At 39.6% G+C, this 17,882-nt stretch overlaps 1 protein-coding gene across 3 annotated transcripts in view; it reads left to right on the top strand.

The window, feature by feature from the left end:
* Positions 1-2,933: 2,933 nt before the first annotated feature.
* MTDH (metadherin) overlaps positions 2,934-17,882 on the top strand; it is a 36,821-nt gene continuing 21,872 nt past the window's right edge. For 2 of the 3 annotated variants that reach the window (XM_061448050.1, XM_061448051.1), the window contains exons 1-5: positions 2,934-3,447; positions 9,205-9,309; positions 13,605-13,686; positions 14,149-14,328; positions 15,465-15,533. In XM_061448050.1, the coding sequence (XP_061304034.1) occupies positions 3,043-3,447; positions 9,205-9,309; positions 13,605-13,686; positions 14,149-14,328; positions 15,465-15,533 (841 nt within the window). In that variant the 5' untranslated portion in view covers positions 2,934-3,042. The remainder of the gene's footprint in view (positions 3,448-9,204; positions 9,310-13,604; positions 13,687-14,148; positions 14,329-15,464; positions 15,534-17,882) is intronic. The other variant, XM_061448049.1, reaches the window with a different exon arrangement.

Genomic DNA, 17,882 nt, shown 5'->3' with positions numbered 1-17,882 from the left:
GGTATTTTGAGATCTATGAAACAATAGTTCCTTTTTTGTCATGCCATGCCAAATGGAAGGTGCCGAGTTTCAAATATGGTTGTGGAAAGGTATTATACAGGGCATGTCTAATAGTAGTTGTGGTAAAATAAGGAATGTTCACAGGGACAAGAGAGTTTACATTAAAAGTAATAAAAATAAAATTGAAGCTTTGTCTTCTCTCTTTTTGGTTTTGTCATTAATTTCTCTTTTGTAATGTGTCGTTCAACCTTTTGCTGTAATCCTTGGGAAAATGGCATGAGAAAGATATTTTATGTTCAGCACTGGCAGAAAGAGACCCTGGAGTAGCTTTGATCAAATCTATCAAAGCATTTGAAGATTAACACTAGACGAATCATAGAATCATAAATTCATAGAATGGTTTGGATTGGAAGGGAGCTTAAAGCTCGTCACGTTTTCACCCCCCTGCCACAGGCAGGAACACCTTCCACTAGGCCAGATTGCTCAAAGCTCCATCCAACCTGGCTTTGAATAATATCAGTGTTGAAATTAGTATGACATAGAACGTTTGCTTTATTTGATGAGTACTGCCAGTGACACGTTTATTCCACCATTTCTAATGAGTCAAACTTTCTTCAAAATATTTCGATTTTCTACAAATCAGATGCCTATTTATGGCTCTCATTAGTTCAGAATAAGAAGATATTTATTAGTTTCAGATTATCTTGCTCCAGCAGCCGAATCAAAACGAAAGTAGCTATTTTCAAGTGGGCACCTGCTGCCTTTTGGGATTTTCCCATGTAAAACTGTTTCCTACAGCCGCTCGCCTGTTCACGAAACTGCCACTCGGTGGTGCCAGGGTGCTGTATTTAAAAAGCTTCAGCGGGTCTTAGTCATTTGTATTGTGGAATTCAACCCCCCTTGGTTCTTGCTGTTTCTTCAAAATTAACAATATCTATTGTTCAGTGGACTCGGTTTAAAAAAAAGTAAAAAACTCCACTGTAGCTGAATGATGCTTTCAAATTTGTTAGGTTTTTTTCAGCTAATGTATTTAGAAATGAAAGTATGTGGTCACTGTTTCACCAACTCTATCAATATAGAGCAACATCTTAAACAAAGAAACTACTTATATAATAATTTATTTGGCATGTTAGGGTAGCTGAATTGTGCAACAACCAGTACAATAGTAATTAATATTTCCTGAGAAATGTGCATGGTCTATGCTAAAGCATAAAAGGCTTAATAACAACAACAAGTATTATAAGTATTATGGCTTTGAATAAAATAACTAAAAAATCTTTTAAAATATATATATATGTCTACCAGTAAAATGCTCAGCCCAAGCAGAGTTGTTGTGACCACTACTTCCTTTGTCCAACTGAAGTAAATTAGAAAATCAGGACTTGTCTGCCTTGTGGCATCACCAAAGATATTAGAAGCAATTTGAGAGTACTTTACTAAAATACTTTGAAAGCAGTAAAAACATACAAACACTTGTATGTGAAACTTGACTTTTGCCTTCACAAAATAAAGCAGTTATAGGAAAGCAGTGCAAGCAATCACTGTGCTGTTTAAACAAACTGATTTTATCTTACATGTTGAATTTCAAGTATCCCATACAGATTTCAATCCACTAAACCCAGATATTTGTCTAGCAGGCTGAGAGGAGTATTTTTTACAATTGCTCATGGAAAGCACAGAATACATTACTTTCCAGCAACGCACCACTGCAGAAGCCCATGGTCACTATGAAGCCACTCAACAATGCCAGCTCTGAGGTTCTGATAGCTCAAATTCTGCAGGAACCCTGGATGCTGAGGCTGGATTGATGAAAAAATCAAGACAAAATCTTGCGGGCAAATTTTTTTTGACTCATTTTTAAAGTACGTGGAGAAATATCATTTTGGAGTTCCAGATGTCAAAAGGCTTCCCATCGTGATACACAGCTGTATTTTTCATGCAGCTGTTTAATTTGACATATTCATACAGTTTGTGGAAGTTAAGAACTTACAAAATATGGCTTGTAAATAAAAATCTATGTAGTTCTATTACCTTGCAATAAGCAAAAGTACACTGGGGTTTTGGGTTGGGGTTTTCCTGGCAACATTTTCAAACACCTCTGCAGAAGGGATGACCTCTGGCAAGCCCTGGTCCCGGCCTCTGAAGCCTGACAGGAAGGGTTATCTACCTGCAAGTCCCGAAGCCCCTGCTATGGCCCCAGGGCTGCTCCTGGAGTTACACGGCGGCTGAGAGCACCCACAGACCAACGGTTACCGTGTCCGCACCGCAACCGCCCCTCTGGAGCAACCGCAGGCTAAAACAGAGCCGAGTCATGACCGTTACTGTGGCGATACACCCACGCTGATGCGGGTGCAGCAACGCCCTGTTAGGGCAGGGACGCGGATCCGAGGCAGTCCCAGGGCGCCGCGCCGGGCGGACCGGGGGCAGCCCGCTCCGCGGCACGCGCACGCTTCCGTGGGGAGTGCCCCCGAGGGAGACACCAGCGTCTGCCGAGAGGCGCTGACCTCCGGCCAGCAGCCACCTCAGCCCGCCGGGAGACGCCCCGGGGTCTCCCGCCCCGACAGCAGGGGCCACGCAACCCCCGGCCCTCGCCGCTCCCTGGCTGCCACGTCGAGGTTGCCCCCAGCGCCCCCCCTCCCCTTTCCCCGCACCGCTCTTCTCCTTTCCCCGCGGCCGGCGCCGCCCTGGGCTGGGCTGGCAGGGGGAGGAGGAGTAGGAGGAGATGGGCGTTGGGGAGTTCTATGTCCGCCCTTCAGGCGTCAGCCTCGCGGTGATGGCGGCGGCGGCGCGCTGCGGCGGGGCGGTGACGTTGCGTACATAGGCGGAGGGCGGGCAGGAAGAGGAGGAGACCCGGGCTGAGGCAGTTGCGTCCCGCCGAGGCTGTGCTTGTGTCCTGTTGTTTCCACCCCCCGTCTACACACGCCCCCGGCGGCTCCGGTTCTGGGCGGGCGAGCGGGACTCTCCTGAGGCTGCGATGCGGTCAGCCTGAGCGCTCCTTCGCCGCCCCGCCCGGTTTGAGCCTCTGCGGGGCAGGGGACCGCGATGGCTGCGGGGAGCTGGCAAGAGGCGGTGGCCCAGCAGGCCGAGGAGGCGGCTGCACGGGTGCGGGACGTCCTGTCTGGCGGCCTGGGCCTGCTGCGTGCTGAGCTGGGCCTCGAGCTGGGCCTCGACCCGCAGAGCCTGCCCACCTGGCTCGCCCTGGTGGTACCGGCTGCGCTGGGGCTGGGACTGCTGGGGCTGCTCTTGGCTGTGGCCTGCGGTGGCGGCCTCCGTAGGAAGCCAGCGCGGAGCGCGGCGGAGAGGAAGAGTAATGAGGCGGCCGGCGCGGGCCTGACAGCCGGCGGAGGCCAGGGCAAGGCGGTGGGGCCGAGCCCCGGGCAGCTGCACCTGAAAGGCGACGAGCAGAGGAAGCGAAACAGGAAGAAGCTATCGGAGAAAACGGCGCGGGTGAGGGGGGCTGCGGGGGCCGCGCCGCTCCGGCGGAAGGACGCGGTGGAGTGCGGGAGGCGGCCGGGTCCGGGCGCCCGGAGGGAGGGGGCATGAAAGGTTCATTGACGGCGACAGGATGGGGACGGCGGCGGCGGCGATTGTAGTGGCACCGGCCGATCTCGGTGGGTCCCTTGCGGGAAGGCGAGGGGGAAGTCGCGTTTGGCGAGCGACGCCGAGCGCCGGGTGTGCCTCTCCCCAGGCCTTGTCCCTGTGGCCCCTGCTCGGTGAAACTCCTGCCGGGCAATAGGCACTGGTGAGAAGAGCTGGAGGCCTGGCCGCAGGGTCTGGAGGCTATAGAGCTCCTCCCCCTGAACCGCTGTGCTGCTCACCTGGGTGCTCTTTGCCCTTGGAGGCGATGGGGGGGTCTTGACCGCTCTGGAGCTGTCATGTGTCGTCTGGGTTGCTCTGTTGCTTTGAAACCTGGAGGAGCAGCGCGCACATGCAGAAATTATATGTTAAGAGTCCAGGGTGATGAGAGAAAAGCTCGTTTCTTCTTAGAGGCTTGTTAATGGAAAGACTAATTACACGAAAATCATAATTTTTTTATTATTATTTTTCATCGAATGCTTTCAGGGTTAGGAGCAAGTAGTGGAGACCTTAGCATGGCTTAGAATTTCAAGCCAGGAGTTGCAGTCCAGGCAGGTGTAGACTATTGGAAGCATCATTGTAAAGCTCCATAAATGCTGTGATGATTCAAACTTGAGTAAGGCTTTTCACTGTGTCTTCTTGGTGGAACATGTTAATGTCAATCTTGTGAGCTTGCCTCAGTAGGAATATGTCTGATTTAGTTGTTCAGTAAGGATCATCTCTTTTAATAAGGAAATCTGTGTCTTAGCAGCCCTGCAGAAACAGATCATTCCTGACCTTTTTTCTCAATCCTCGGCACGTTGTGTGGGAACTTTTCTTCTTTGACAGTATGCTTACACTTCATGAGAAAATTAGTAAAATGTAAAAATTATCAACTGCCTTACTGTATTATAGTCTGGGGGCTCAAAAGGATTGCTTCTATAGCTTTTGTATTGTTAGTATGTTTGTAATCCTATTTATGTCCAAATGGATTATAGGAATGAAAGTGCAGCAGATGTCTCCTGCCTGTTACAACTGCATCTTTTAATTATATCTTGCTCTATAAAACATGGATTGTTTCCCTAATGACCAGAAAAGGCAGAGAAAATGGGTTTGTACCTTCATTTGAGTTTGTCAGTGTTAAGACTTGAGAAGTTAGGGTATGTTTTTTAGTGAGAATTTAAGGCTAGAGTATCTTACAAGAAGAGAAGATGCCTGTGTACAGCACCAGTCTGTCTTTGAGCAGTGAACTACTGAAGTTTATTCTGGAAGTTGCAAGAGCCTGAATGCAGAGTACCAAGAAGAGGAAGCATTGTGAGTCAATCTTTGCAGTGTAGCTAGGTCTCCATTTTGGAGAAGGCATGTTGAAGATGCAATTTTTTTGGCCACCTTTACCAGCAAATTCTTCAAGATTTAGTAGATCTATTATGCCTTCTTGAAAATGAAGACTAATCCTAGAAACAGTTTAATTTTCCTTATTTTATTTTCTTTAAACTCCAGTATGAAAACAAAGCATGAGCTCTTGCAAGTCATCATTGAAGATGTTAAAAAAAACCCGCCTCAACAGAAGATAAAGACATAGATACACAAACTTGACAATGCTCTGTAGTGCAGGGCTTCATAAAAGCAAACTTTGTATTAATTTTATATAGAAATTAACTGACATTTTGGTGAATATGGATACTCATGCACTTTCAAGCTTGGTTTGTTCAAGAATAAAGGTAAGTAAGTCTATGTAAGAGCAAATCTTTCCATAAAGAGTAAAATAGTTTTTCAGCTGTCTGTGTTGTTAATATGTTTATAGCTGGTTTTGTAGTACTCTGTTCATTATTTCTGTGTTAAAAAAAAACAACCTGTAAACAAAAAAAAAAGGTACCAACTGAAATCATTAACTGCGGTGCAAATAAGTTTATATGGGTGGCAAAATTTAATAGACTTGCCTTATGCTCATTTTCCAAAAGAAGTTCACAGAGACCTATATTAGCATGTTTCCCAACCTTCACATAATAAATTCTCAAAATAATATTGGAAATCTGAAGATGCAGCAAAAATTCATACTGATTGCTGCCTAGTCATTTTTATCTTGTGTTTCTGTGCACTTACTGAGGTTCTGTGAAGGGAAAAGAGTAAGCCTGTTATCAGTAGATTTACTACAAGGTTTGATGTGCCAGGGTCTAAATTTCCATTGTGGGCACTTCAAAAAGCTTAGAGCAACTGGCCTGTAGAATTAAAGAGCATGCTACAGATGTCTAATTAAAAGCTGTAGGGTTACTTTAATACAGAATTACTGAGCTCATCGTATGGCAGGTAATGCGTAACTCATCAGGATCAGAAGTATTCTTCATTGTACCCTTTCTGAGGAAGAGTATTACTGCTTTGTTTTGCATGTGGCTTTATTCAGTTTCTGTATAGGTAGGGTGCAACTCACCTAATATTTTTAGTAAAATAAGTTTAGTTGAATAGCATTGCATTGGATGGGTACAATAGCAACTATGAGATCCTGTGTTTATTTGCTGAGGAAGGCGGGGAAAAAACTGAAATGGTTTAGCATTCATTTAGACTTCTTTTTCTTTCAAAAGTTTACTTTAGCTTTAATTTTAATTCCTCTCCATTCTGAATAATTGCTGTGCTTCTCAAACCTTCAGTAGATAAACGTGAGACTGCTTTTATGTGCATTGTATTCAATCTGCAAAACACCACAGAAATTTGAGAGTGCCTGTTTTGCATACTGTACTAATGCTTTAGAAAGCCACTCATGCCATCTGTTTGTGGATCCAGAAAATACCAAATTGACTATGTTCTTGCTATGGTTTGGAGCACACCTGGACAGCAGAGGCTACACTTTTTAGTAAAAGCATTTTCATTCATTTGAGAGTTTTCTTCCAAGCAGACCAAGTAGCGCTTTTCAGGCTATGACTGGTTTATGCTTATTGCACTTCAAAATAGACCCCATAAAGACTCTTTCATACTTCCAGCTGATACTCACGTGTTGGGTTTACATATATGTTAATTGTCAAATTGCAGGAGAAGCAGGGCTGTAGCATTCTTCACTGCTCAGAGAAAAGTTTCTTCAGAGAAGCTTACAGAAAATAGTACTGGTAAACAGAGTCTTTCATTTGCCAAAGATGTTCTAAGTAAGCATATCTTTATAATGTGTAACTAAGGACTTTAGTTAATACAGCCTTGTAAGACTCAAACGCTAGCAATTTCATTACTGCCATTTGAAGTTGTGAAACTGAGGTATCTGTTGCACTGTACCATATTTAAAGAACAGCGGTTTTTGTTTTAACAGTCTAAGCAAAACTTATTTTACTTCTGGATTATCTTAATGCCTTCAAGTGAATGTGTGTGAAAATGTTTTATTTAAATACTGGGATTTTAAGATCAGCAGACAAGAAATGTGTTCAAAAATCAGTTAGTGTTATTAACAGCACTATTTCTGCCTTGTTGCACCTTCCCTGTAGCTTTTGGGTTGAGGAAATTAAAATGACAAATAATAAGTTGCACAATTTGAATGAATTCATATTGCCAGTGGATGTTTAAGATATTACTATCAAGTTTTAAACTTAGTCTTTTTGGCTGTAGTTGTTTTTTAGAAGAAATGTTTCTGAATACTATAGCAAGCTTTTTTTCTTTCCTGCCTCTGTTACTATAATTTGTATAACCAAAAATGGTCATATGAATTTTTGTTAAAATTCTGTGATTCATCTGTGGGCAGAAAATGGATGTCGAAAGCTTCCACTGAAAAGGAGACTGCTACAATTCAGGGATACATTTGGGGAGAGTTGTCTCAAAGTTCAAGTTTTTAAACCTATTTCTAATGGTTGTTTACATGATAGATGATCAGACAGCATTTTAAAAGAGTCATGTGGATGAATTTTTCCAGAGGGTTCTTAATGGACATGAATTAATTTATTGTTTCAGAGAGAGAGCTGAGGGTTATTTTTTGTTTTGATTCATTTTTAAATTAAAGATTAAAACTTTAATCTGTTGAATTTATGAGAGTAATTAAAAAAGTAGTTTTCGATTTAATATATGTATGTAAGAACAAAACAAGGTACAGAATTAAAAAGGTTAGTTGGCTATAAAGATTTTTTACACAAGTCCAGTATTGGATGCAGCAATCTGTTATCTAACTCTATGGATAAATAACTTAGAAATAGTCTATCTCCAGCTTAAGATCTTAAATGTCACAGGTATCAATGTGAATTGAAAGACATCATGCTACTAATAAAATTGCTATGCAGAATCTGGAGAAAATAGACGGGTTCCAGACTGATTTTTGGCAATGCATTTTTTTCAAGATTGAATTATCAGGTCTTCAGTATTGCTGTGGAATCAACTACTGTGAGCTTTCTTTGAGGGGCGCTTTTGGAGTTTTGGGACCCAGATCTGTAAGATACGCTTCATTTCAGAGCGCTCATGGAAACGTGCTGCATCTTAGATACGAAAAAGTCTAGTTTAAACTGGTTGTTGCAGAAGAAGAAGGTTTAGGTGACCTGATCTTTCAATTTCTATTAATAGTTAGAAAATAAGAAGTTGGCATGCTGTCTAACTTCAGTAAGCAATACTATGCTACGCAGCGGTGAAGTCGTGCCAAGTCAAGCATAATATAACATGGCAAAACTTAAAAACCTGTACTGGTTAAATTGAGGATCAGATCTGGTATTTGGAGGAGTAAGTCACACAAATTTGTACATGGCCTTTGTTTTAATTAAAGGCAATCAGGTTCTTGTGATGCAGAGTTAAAATAACTTTGAGGTTTTTAATAAGAAGCGTAACTAAAGACAGTTTAGGCTTTATTTTAAAAGGAACTGCAGAAATTAAAGTAACTATGAAGTAGTTATGTATGCTTAATGTCTTAATTTTCAATCTTATCTGAATCATCATGAATGGGATTCAGTCATAGCTTTTTGTTAACAATAAACTTTACTTAAAATATTATTAATATTTTTGCATAGGGAATATGTGGGTTAGGGTGTATGCCTTTGTTACTAAAGACTAATTTAATAACTGCCCAGAGTTTTAACTTTGTATGTTAATTAATACATGTTAATTTTCTTTCCTTTATTATGTGAGGGGAAAATGGTAGACTAATGTAATACCTATAATCAACTCTGTCTGAAAAGAACAATGGGATGTCATGCTTAGTCATGCTTCGTGTTTGATTACTATGAAGTTCTACTATGAAGTTTAACTTGTGAAGGTAATGAGCTCTGAGGGATATGCATAGGTAGAAATTGTTTTAAGAATTCTGCCCGTTGCTGAACTGCTGCAGTGTGGTAAATGTGTTCATTTAATTAGATAATTTATGGCACATACCACTGTAGCTGTTCTGAATTGGTTTTCAGAACCATTGCAGTCCTTTGTAGCTGTTCTGAAAGCTGGTAACTCCAGAAATTTACCTTTTGAGAAGCAATTCCTGTGTTGAACAGTGTTGAGGTGAAATGGGGAGACCTCTTTTCTTTTGTTTCTCATTTCTGTCTTTGGTAAATACAGAAATGTAGTAGATATTTTGAGCATCAATCTGTGATTCTGTCTGCTTTACTCATTAATCTTGTAAGCATTTTTCAGTCATCAGATAGTTGCACTTCAGTGAGAGTCTGCTTTCTCCAGATTCATTATTATTCACACTTACTGTTTACACAGCCTAATGGACGGTCTTTCCTTGATGTATCTGAGGATGAAGTAATACATGCTGTCCGTAAGGAAAATATAAAGCAGCCTGTGGACACAGAAAAGAAGAATGAAAAGGTCAGTTATGGATATGAAATGACAATGTCAAAGTTTATTGCATGTTATTTCAATAGCTAATAATTCTGTTTTTGGTTTGAAATCTTGTTACTGACATGAGTGAAGAGGCATAGCTCTTACTGTGAAGAGTACTAATCTGATTTAGTGCTGGAAAGAGCTAAAGTAGTATTTTCTTTTAAGTCATGCCTTATCATGGAATGCTTGCATGAAGCAAACCCACCTTCCCACCCCCCCCACTAAATACTGATACCCCTGTTCACCTTGTGAAGATGTTAAGCCTGCAGAAATAAAGTTTGTATTTCATCTTGTGAGCTTCTCTGGAGGTGCAATGTAATGCTAGTATTGTTAAGTGGCTTGTAGTCTAACAATTGGGGACTGCTACTCAAAGGATTAAGACCATGTGTCTGCTTATTTCTTTTGTGAGATGTATCCATTAGTGATTAGAGTTCTTAATTTCTGATGACAAATACAGGCTTTGAAGTCTGGTGTGAACTTTTTGTTAGGCAAATTTAATAGCTACATGAAGAACCTTTTTTAAAAGCTTGGTCTGTAGCTTTAAGAGGTAACCATACTAATGGCAGTGGTTTGGGTTTTTTTTTCACTGTGAGGACTTGTATCTCCTGGCCTTATCATAAATGCTATCATTTGTAGGCAACATGAATATATTTATGATAGGCCTTTGACAATAATTTCTGGTTTTGTCCTTTTGCTAACGTTGTGCATGAAATGTTCCTGCTGTCACAGATTTCTGATTTATTTTCTTGAACAAAATGGGTTTGTTCTAACTGTACTGAGGAGTATTGGAAAAATAAATGATTATGCATAAACAGCCAGAAAACAGTAGTTGCATGATGTAATTTGTTTAGGTTATTTGAGCTTTGAGTTGACTATTCTATAATAACTTCTTCTGGAGATAGTATGTTGGCTAAAAGACTGTATCCTGTTACTTGGCTATAGGGCTCTAAACATTTTTAGCACTGGCAAATAGACTTTTCTGTGAAATGGGTTTGCCTTAAAATTTCATGCTGCACATTTCTTTCTCTCCTCCATGTGTCACACATCAGATGGATTTTGTGGTTTGTTTTGCTTTTGGGTTTTGTTTTTCAAGATCATAATGAAATTTGATCTTGACGGATTAAGTATATTTTTCCTTTCAACTTTGACTTTATCTCAAGCAGGTTTCCAAATAGGTATGGTGTTTAAATACTAAACTTGAGTTTTACTTTAAAATTGCAAACATAGTGACCTGAGTTTAAAAATACTGAGTTGAAGCTGCAGCTCCAGGAAATCAGTATCACTATATGGATAGGCAGCTTCTTTAACTAATTAAAGGGTTTGTATCACTTGGGGAACCCTGGGCAAGCATGATTGTTACCCTCCAATTAAAAGCATGCCCAAGAACTTTCTTTAAACAGGTAACTTCACAGCCATTCAGTTATTTGGTTAAGCCTCTCAGGGCATCCATTGCATTTGTAACATTATAAACCTACTAAGAAGATTATAAGGGGTTCTGTGTGTCTTTGTGGGACAAAGAGCTTGGAATGGGTGCTATAAGTCAATGTGGAGTTTAATTAGTATGTGCATGTGCGTAGATCTGTGGATATATGTATAATCTATAACCTGAAGAGTATGTTGGGGTTTTTTTTTGTGCTTGAATATATGCTTTTAATGAAAATCGCACTCCCTTTGTGTTTCCCTATTTCTTAGCTGCTTCAGGGGTATGAATTTCATGCATGTTTTTCAGTAATTTGTGTCTTCTTGTTTCACTTTGGGGGGGGGGGGTGGGAAATTTTGGGTAATACCTGGATTGTGACTGTGGGCTTATGATTCTCTTGACACTGAATAGTCTCTTTCCTTCTTTCCATTTTAGTGACTCGCACAACTTAGGGTTTCTTGGTTGGGTTTTTTCTGGGTTTTTTTTGTTTTCTTTTAGTGCAAAGGACTGTATCTAATAATTAATTCTGCATGAGATTTGGGATGTTAAAACTATTGCCCGTTCCATTTGCAAACACACAATTGCTTGAATACGAGAAATAAAACAGACTATTAGGGATGAGGAAGAAAGGTGGTTTTTTTCCCATTGTTTTTGCATAGAGGACAATGCATCTTAACGACTGCGGAGTTCCTCATGTGCTCTTTGGCTGGTGGCAGGGCCAACACTGGCAGCTTTCTGTGTTGCAGAAGGTGACACTGAGTATGCTTCTGCAGAATCACTGATATCTTGATCAGTAACCTTTAACATCTCTTGCTGGTTTTGTCAGTTTTTACAGATAGTGACTGTTAACAACACTAAGTTTGGTAGGTGGAAATAAATTGGATAACTAATTAGGGTTCTGTGTTTTTTTTCAGGTAAGGTTCTAGTAACTCAAGTTAGGAAAAGTAAATGTATTTTCAAGATTTGAATTCCTTATCTTTTTAATAAGTGTTTGTTAATAAAACTTGCTTTTAAAACTGTTAAGCTTCCATGTTTTGTGAGAAGCGTACAATTTAATGTCAATACCTCTGTAGGAGCTACTTTAATTGTTTAAGAAACTGGAGGCATAACTGGGAGGAACAGTCATCTTAAACTGCTACCTGAGAGACTTCTGAAGTAGTTTCAGTTGTTCTCTTGGTGCCAGAGGACAGTTGGGTAGTTTACAGCTTTGTGGGTGGGAGATTCTAAGAGGTCAGTTTCTGTTCTCAATGTAGCTGAAAATGGGAGACGTAGGTACAAACTTGGTAATCTTTCCTCTGCTTGAGCTTTGAGAAGCAATTTGTAACTGTTTTTCATGTTGTTTTTTGTTTCCTCTTTTAATTCTTTCCTTATAACGTGTTCTGGCAAATAGTGTGGCTTGTTCATATTCTTAGAACTAATTTTTATCAGAGTGCTTTTGAAACTGTCCCTCCTCTTTTGAGGACTTTCTGCTTTCTCAGAAGTTAGGTTGCTGGTATGTTGGTAAAGGTACCCTACTGAGCAAATAAGATAATTCAGTTTGTGTGCATCTGTATTGTGGGTCTCTTAGTAAACCATGAATTAAGACAGTTCCCTAACTGTTGTAGGTGTGCTGGCACAGGATTGCATATAAGCAGTGAAATTATCTGTGGTGCTGCACTATCAAGCTATACTGCTTTCAGTACTTACATTGAAGCTACATGATACTTTCGGGGCATGCTAACTCAAGAGGCATATGAACTCCATGCAATTGTAGGCCCATTCGTTATCAGCTGCAACTGGAGTAATAATTTAGCTTTTACCAGTTCTGAATTCTAGAAAGGTTGTTACATTCTTCTTGGACATGTAAGACTAGAATATCATACAGTTTGAACTCGGGTGTAAAGCTGACAATTACTAATCTTACTCTGACAAAAGCATGGATTCCAGAAAGACATCCAGCCATCCTTAGAATATCCTTATTTGAATATTCCAGATACAGTGAATCAGTGAATAGTTCCCCTTACAACGTTTGAACGGATAACCATCTTCCTTTTAAAAGCCTGGGTTTTTTCTCATTCAGGTTTATCTGATGGTTCTTACATCTTTATACAATAGTGAAAAGCTGTTGAGTCTAGTTCTTTGGTAGTCAGGTCAATTTGCTATCACTTAGCTTATCAAAAGATTAAACTCCAAGGTTTTCTGTAATATACTCTCTCCCAGTATCTTTGGTCATTTTTCATCTTTTTTTCTCAGTGTTATCTTTATAACACTTTATATTGCTAACTGTTTGCAGAAGTAGTCATCTCTGTTCCTCTTTATTTATCTCTGCTTGTATAGCCAAAAAGCCATAACTGGCAAAACCTTGGAAAAAAATCGTGTGTATCTATTGCATGGACCCTAATCATTGTTCCTGTTTAGAAGTCATTTTCCAAGCTGGAATTCTCTTACCCACTGTTTTTTAAATGAGTCACTGACATTATTTATTTCTCCATGTATAATTTTATACTTGCTTCTGCACAAAACAGATTTTGCCAGGGTGGGATCTGCGTGCCAAAGAGTCCATTTTCCTCTGTGACTGCGATTCCCTCAGCATAACTTCTTCCACCAGGCTTTATGATCTGTAGCATAAGTAGTTGTTCCATCCGCCTGCCATTTTTGCACTGCACAAGTCTTTCATGTTGATTCAGTGGTATTATGTTTAGCAGTTAGTATTGTTTAGTACTCCTTTCAAGGGGCTGTCCGTATAGAGAGTTGTTCAGGAAAATGTTTCAAGTTTACTCCTCTGTTTTTTTGGGGGGATTAGGGGAAAGAAGGAATTCTAAATCACTGTGATAAGTGATCACTAAGTAATTATTAAGATAATGTTTTATTTTTATTCTAGTCAAAGAAAAAAAAGAAATCAAAGGGAGATGCTAAAACGGTTCAGGATATGTCACGTCTAGATGGAAAGGAAGTTGATGAAGGTACTGAAAACAAATGCACAAAAATGCAATTAGACATCTTTTGGGTTAATTGCTAAATAAGATTTACTTGTTTGTGCTATATAAAGAAACAGTTTTATCATAATATCATAGTTGTATATTATATCTGGAAATATGACCTTTCAAACAGCAGTATTTAATAGCTTCAGTTGATTTTTCTTTTTTTTTTTTTTTAACTTACAAAACCTGAGGAAAAACTGTGAATAGCAGGGCCCTTGTTCATGTTTTGCTCTGTGAAGCGAAGTATTACCGTACTGCACCCAGAAAAACTTGCTTTTGGCCAGTTGTTCATGTTTTCAAGCTAATATTGAAGCTGACTGCCACATATGTGGTTTTTAAACTCAGCCTATACTCAGACTTAAGCTTGATATGAAACAAGCTAAAATTCTTTCTTTTTTACTCTCTAACATATTTAGTGATGTTTTCATTTGGGGAATGTTTTAGGAGCCTGGGAAACAAAAATCAGTAACAGAGAGAAACGACAACAGCGTAAGCGAGACAAGGTGCTGACCGACGGTGCCTCAGCAGAATCAAATCTCCAAGGGGTGGAAAATACAGTTACTGTATCCATTGAACAGCTGATGCCTACAGCATCACTTCCGGTTGGTCTCAGAAAAAATAAAGGTATGGTGGTCCATAGGTCTGTGAATGTGTTCTAGAAAAATAACTTTACTTGAATGCTTAAATAGTGACTCTCTTTGGATGTGTGGTTAAGTATATTTAGAGGTGTAGCTGTTGAGGCAATTATTTCAAGCTGTATAAAGCTGCTTTTCATTGTGCAAAACTCCCCCTTTTTTTTGAGCCACACTTACAGGGAGTCTCAGGAAAGAATATTCTGGAGCAAGTGGCTGAGACACTGGCCTCCGCGCTCAACCTCTGTCAGTAGCTGCACAGCTGCATGGGCCCATGTCCCCATTCCTTCCCTTCTGTTCTGCTGGCTCTGCCCTTTATGTTTCTGGAAACTTCAAAGGCACCCTCAGCATGACTGCAGGCAGCCAGCTAAAAGTTTCAGATGCTTCCTTGTGGGAAGGTTATGCCCATGAGTTCTCCTTAGAGTTCATTTACTGCTTAACATGTAGACAATTTTTTTCCAACATAGATTTAGTAGTACCTATACAAAACCTGTTCATACTGGTGGAGCCCATCTGGCTGAGAATTGGTAGATCAATTACTACAGCCAAGGATTCAATGAGGAAATGTTGGCTTTAGGCTCTGTGGTTGCTACTATTTCAGAAAAAAAACTGCATGGGCTCATTTAAACTGTGTGTAGGCATAGGAATTCATATTTGGCTGCTAGTGAGAAATGGTTTAAGAAGCTAAAACAATCTGAAAACAGTGTAGCTTTCTAACGGCATTCAGTTGTTTCTAGTGTTTTCATGGTACAGTAGAAATTAGAAATAGCGATATATTTCTGAAATACGTAGAGCTGCCCTTTGCTTGAAAATGACAACCTCTGTTTTAGATTTGTGCTCTTCATTCTTGGGAAACTAGCTAGAGTTGTTTGAAATCTGTGGTTACTTCGTTTATAGGGCCTAAATCTTTTTTGAGTTCATTCTGTGTACAAATAATAAAAATTGGATAATTTATTTTTATCGCTGAGTTTTCTGGAAATGTCTTGATTTACTTTGATGTATGCATAGTTTGGGCTTGTTTGGGGTTTTTCTTAAAGTATCAGTAATTATGTTCTTTTTAGAAGATTTTTTCAGGTGTTGCCATTTGGGAGGGGGAATAAAACCATTCTGTTTCCTTCTCTTAATCAGGTGATGCTCTTCTGAATGCGCAAGTTAGCAGTTCTAAACCTGCAAAGGGGGAGTCATCAATTCCACAAGGTAAAGGCTTTCATTATTAGGCATCCATAATAACTGGAAAAGTGCTTTACAGAAGTGAAACACAAATTGTTAGTGCAGGGTTTTGCGCAGTTGCTGATCTGGAACTTTATTATGCAGCTGGCTTTTTTGGTTATTCAGACGTTATACTTCTAAGTTGTGGTTATTTCTTAACAGATTGAACAGTCTTATGTGTAGGAAAAGGATTCAGTATCTAGAATTTTAAGACAGATCATTTATTATACAAATGGTTACCTACGGAACAGCAAAGCTTATTCTCAAGCTCTGCTTAAATTCTTTATACTAGCTTTTCAGATTTTTTTTTTTGTGTTAATGAATTATTTGCTCAAATTAAAGCTTCAAATATTGATAACTGCAAAGAGCTCAAAAATACCAGTCCTGACTATTGCAGACCTTGTGCTTGCTTCAGATTGTATACATGGGTAACTCAGTTCTTTGCGTGCTCCTTTTGAAAGGCACACTAAATATATTCATTTTGAAAGTACTTAAATGTATGTTGATAAATACACATGACATATATATCATACACACATGTGAAAATATTTGGCTATTTTTAGATTGTGATCAACTGGTGAATCTTAGCTGTTCTCTAATAAAAGATATTGCTGTAGTAATACTTGAAGTTAATTAGCTTAGTTAATAAATCAAGATGGTTGCTTCTTACTCATAGACAACATTAATGGTGATGCTGTAAGGAAAAGTAGTTAGTATAATTAAGTCAATAAATGAGTTATTGAAAGAACCCAGATCCAGAAAGTGAATTGCTTTTTGCTAGTTTTTCAGAGCTTCTACTTTATGTGCAAACTTCCTGGACCATAGTACAGAAGGAGGAACCTGTATTCTTCAGGCATGCATAATGAGAGGGCAGGAGGCAATAATGAAGTTTCAGTACGGGAAATTGTGGCTAGCCGTGAGGAAAAAAAATTCTACATAAGATTGCTCAGAGATGCTTTGAATTATCAGCCTTTATGATTTCCAGAGCTTCAATAATGTCAGTAGGATTTTGCAGCCAGCTATGCTTTGAGCAGAAGGTGGAATTAGGTGACTTCTGGACATCCCTTCCAATCTCAAGTTTTCTGTGATTCTGTGAAAACTTGCTTATTGCATAGAAGGTAAATGTACGTGACGGGAGAGTAGTATGATAAACATAGGATGATCAAGCTTCAAGATTTCTGCTGTCTTTTTGCAAAAATGCAAAAAGGTATTTTTCTACCAGCCGTGGTTTGGTTTCTGTCTCTTTTTGCTATTTTTATTGTTGCCATCCGCTGAGACATCATATTGTCCTTAGAGGATGTTTATTGACACAATGTTAGTGCTGTAGAGAAAGGGCAGTGCTTTTAGCTGCAGCAGTGCTGACCTTATAGATGCCTGTATTTGGAAGTGATTTGTTTTGAGAAAATCTAGGGATATTTCACCTCAGCAATTAATTCCTTGCCAGTGAGGCTGCCGTCAGTGTGGCATGTTCATGCTGCCTGAGCTATGAGTTCATTTGAGGAAAAAATACGTGGTATGTAATTTTTGTTGGCATATGATACGTTTTGGCTGACTATTTAAGTGTGACCCTTGCAGTATGCAGATATTCTTAATTATCTGTAAATCAGCAGTTTTTCTATTGTTTACACTGCATCTATAAAAATAGAGAGGATTTGATGATATACAAAGCCCTTTGAGAAAGCTTTGGGATATATAGGAGGTCAGGCTGGGTGCACCACGCGACCATTAGGATATATAATATTAAAAAAAGTTTTATAATGATCTTCTGACTTCTCTCAAAGTATACTTTAAACTTGTCATGGCTAGTAAATTCTTGTGGTCTTCTACCTTAGTGTAATGTCAAATATATTGCTTATAAATTATTTTGAGTGTTACCATGATTTTGTAAACTCTAATCTTGTTGGATGCTATGGTCAGTATGGTAGCTGTGCTCTTTGTAAATCCTGTGTAGCGTTTAGAAAGCATTTTCTAATCCTTGCTCATTTCTTCTACTTCCTGCTTAGAGAACAGGAAGTATGCAGTTACGGAATAGAAATTTCTTTCAATTTACTGCATGGGGGTATTCACAAATCATTGCCATACTCTGAGATAAATTACCTGTCAGTGTTGAAAGCACCCCCACCCCTTTTTTTTTCTAATGTAGAGGCACTGGTTCACCAAGATACCAGCCATATAAAAAAAGGGATGCAGGAAGGAGAATGCAGTTTAGTGCTGTTTTTTCCTCACCCTTCAAGTTAGTAGACAGATGGTGCATGTCATCTGAACTGGAAAATCAGCTGAGATAGAGCAGCAGCTCTTCTGTATCGCACTGGTGTAGCAAAGCTGCTGTTCATTTGT

The sequence above is a fragment of the Pezoporus flaviventris genome, unplaced genomic scaffold (assembly GCF_033815535.1).
Source record: "Pezoporus flaviventris isolate CSIRO_AGI_PZ_B2104156 unplaced genomic scaffold, CSIRO_AGI_Pfla_v1 ptg000007l, whole genome shotgun sequence".
Lineage (NCBI taxonomy): Eukaryota > Metazoa > Chordata > Aves > Psittaciformes > Psittacidae > Pezoporus > Pezoporus flaviventris.
The sequence above is the reverse complement of the archived record's forward strand: the minus strand, read 5'-3'. Positions and strand labels throughout refer to the sequence as shown.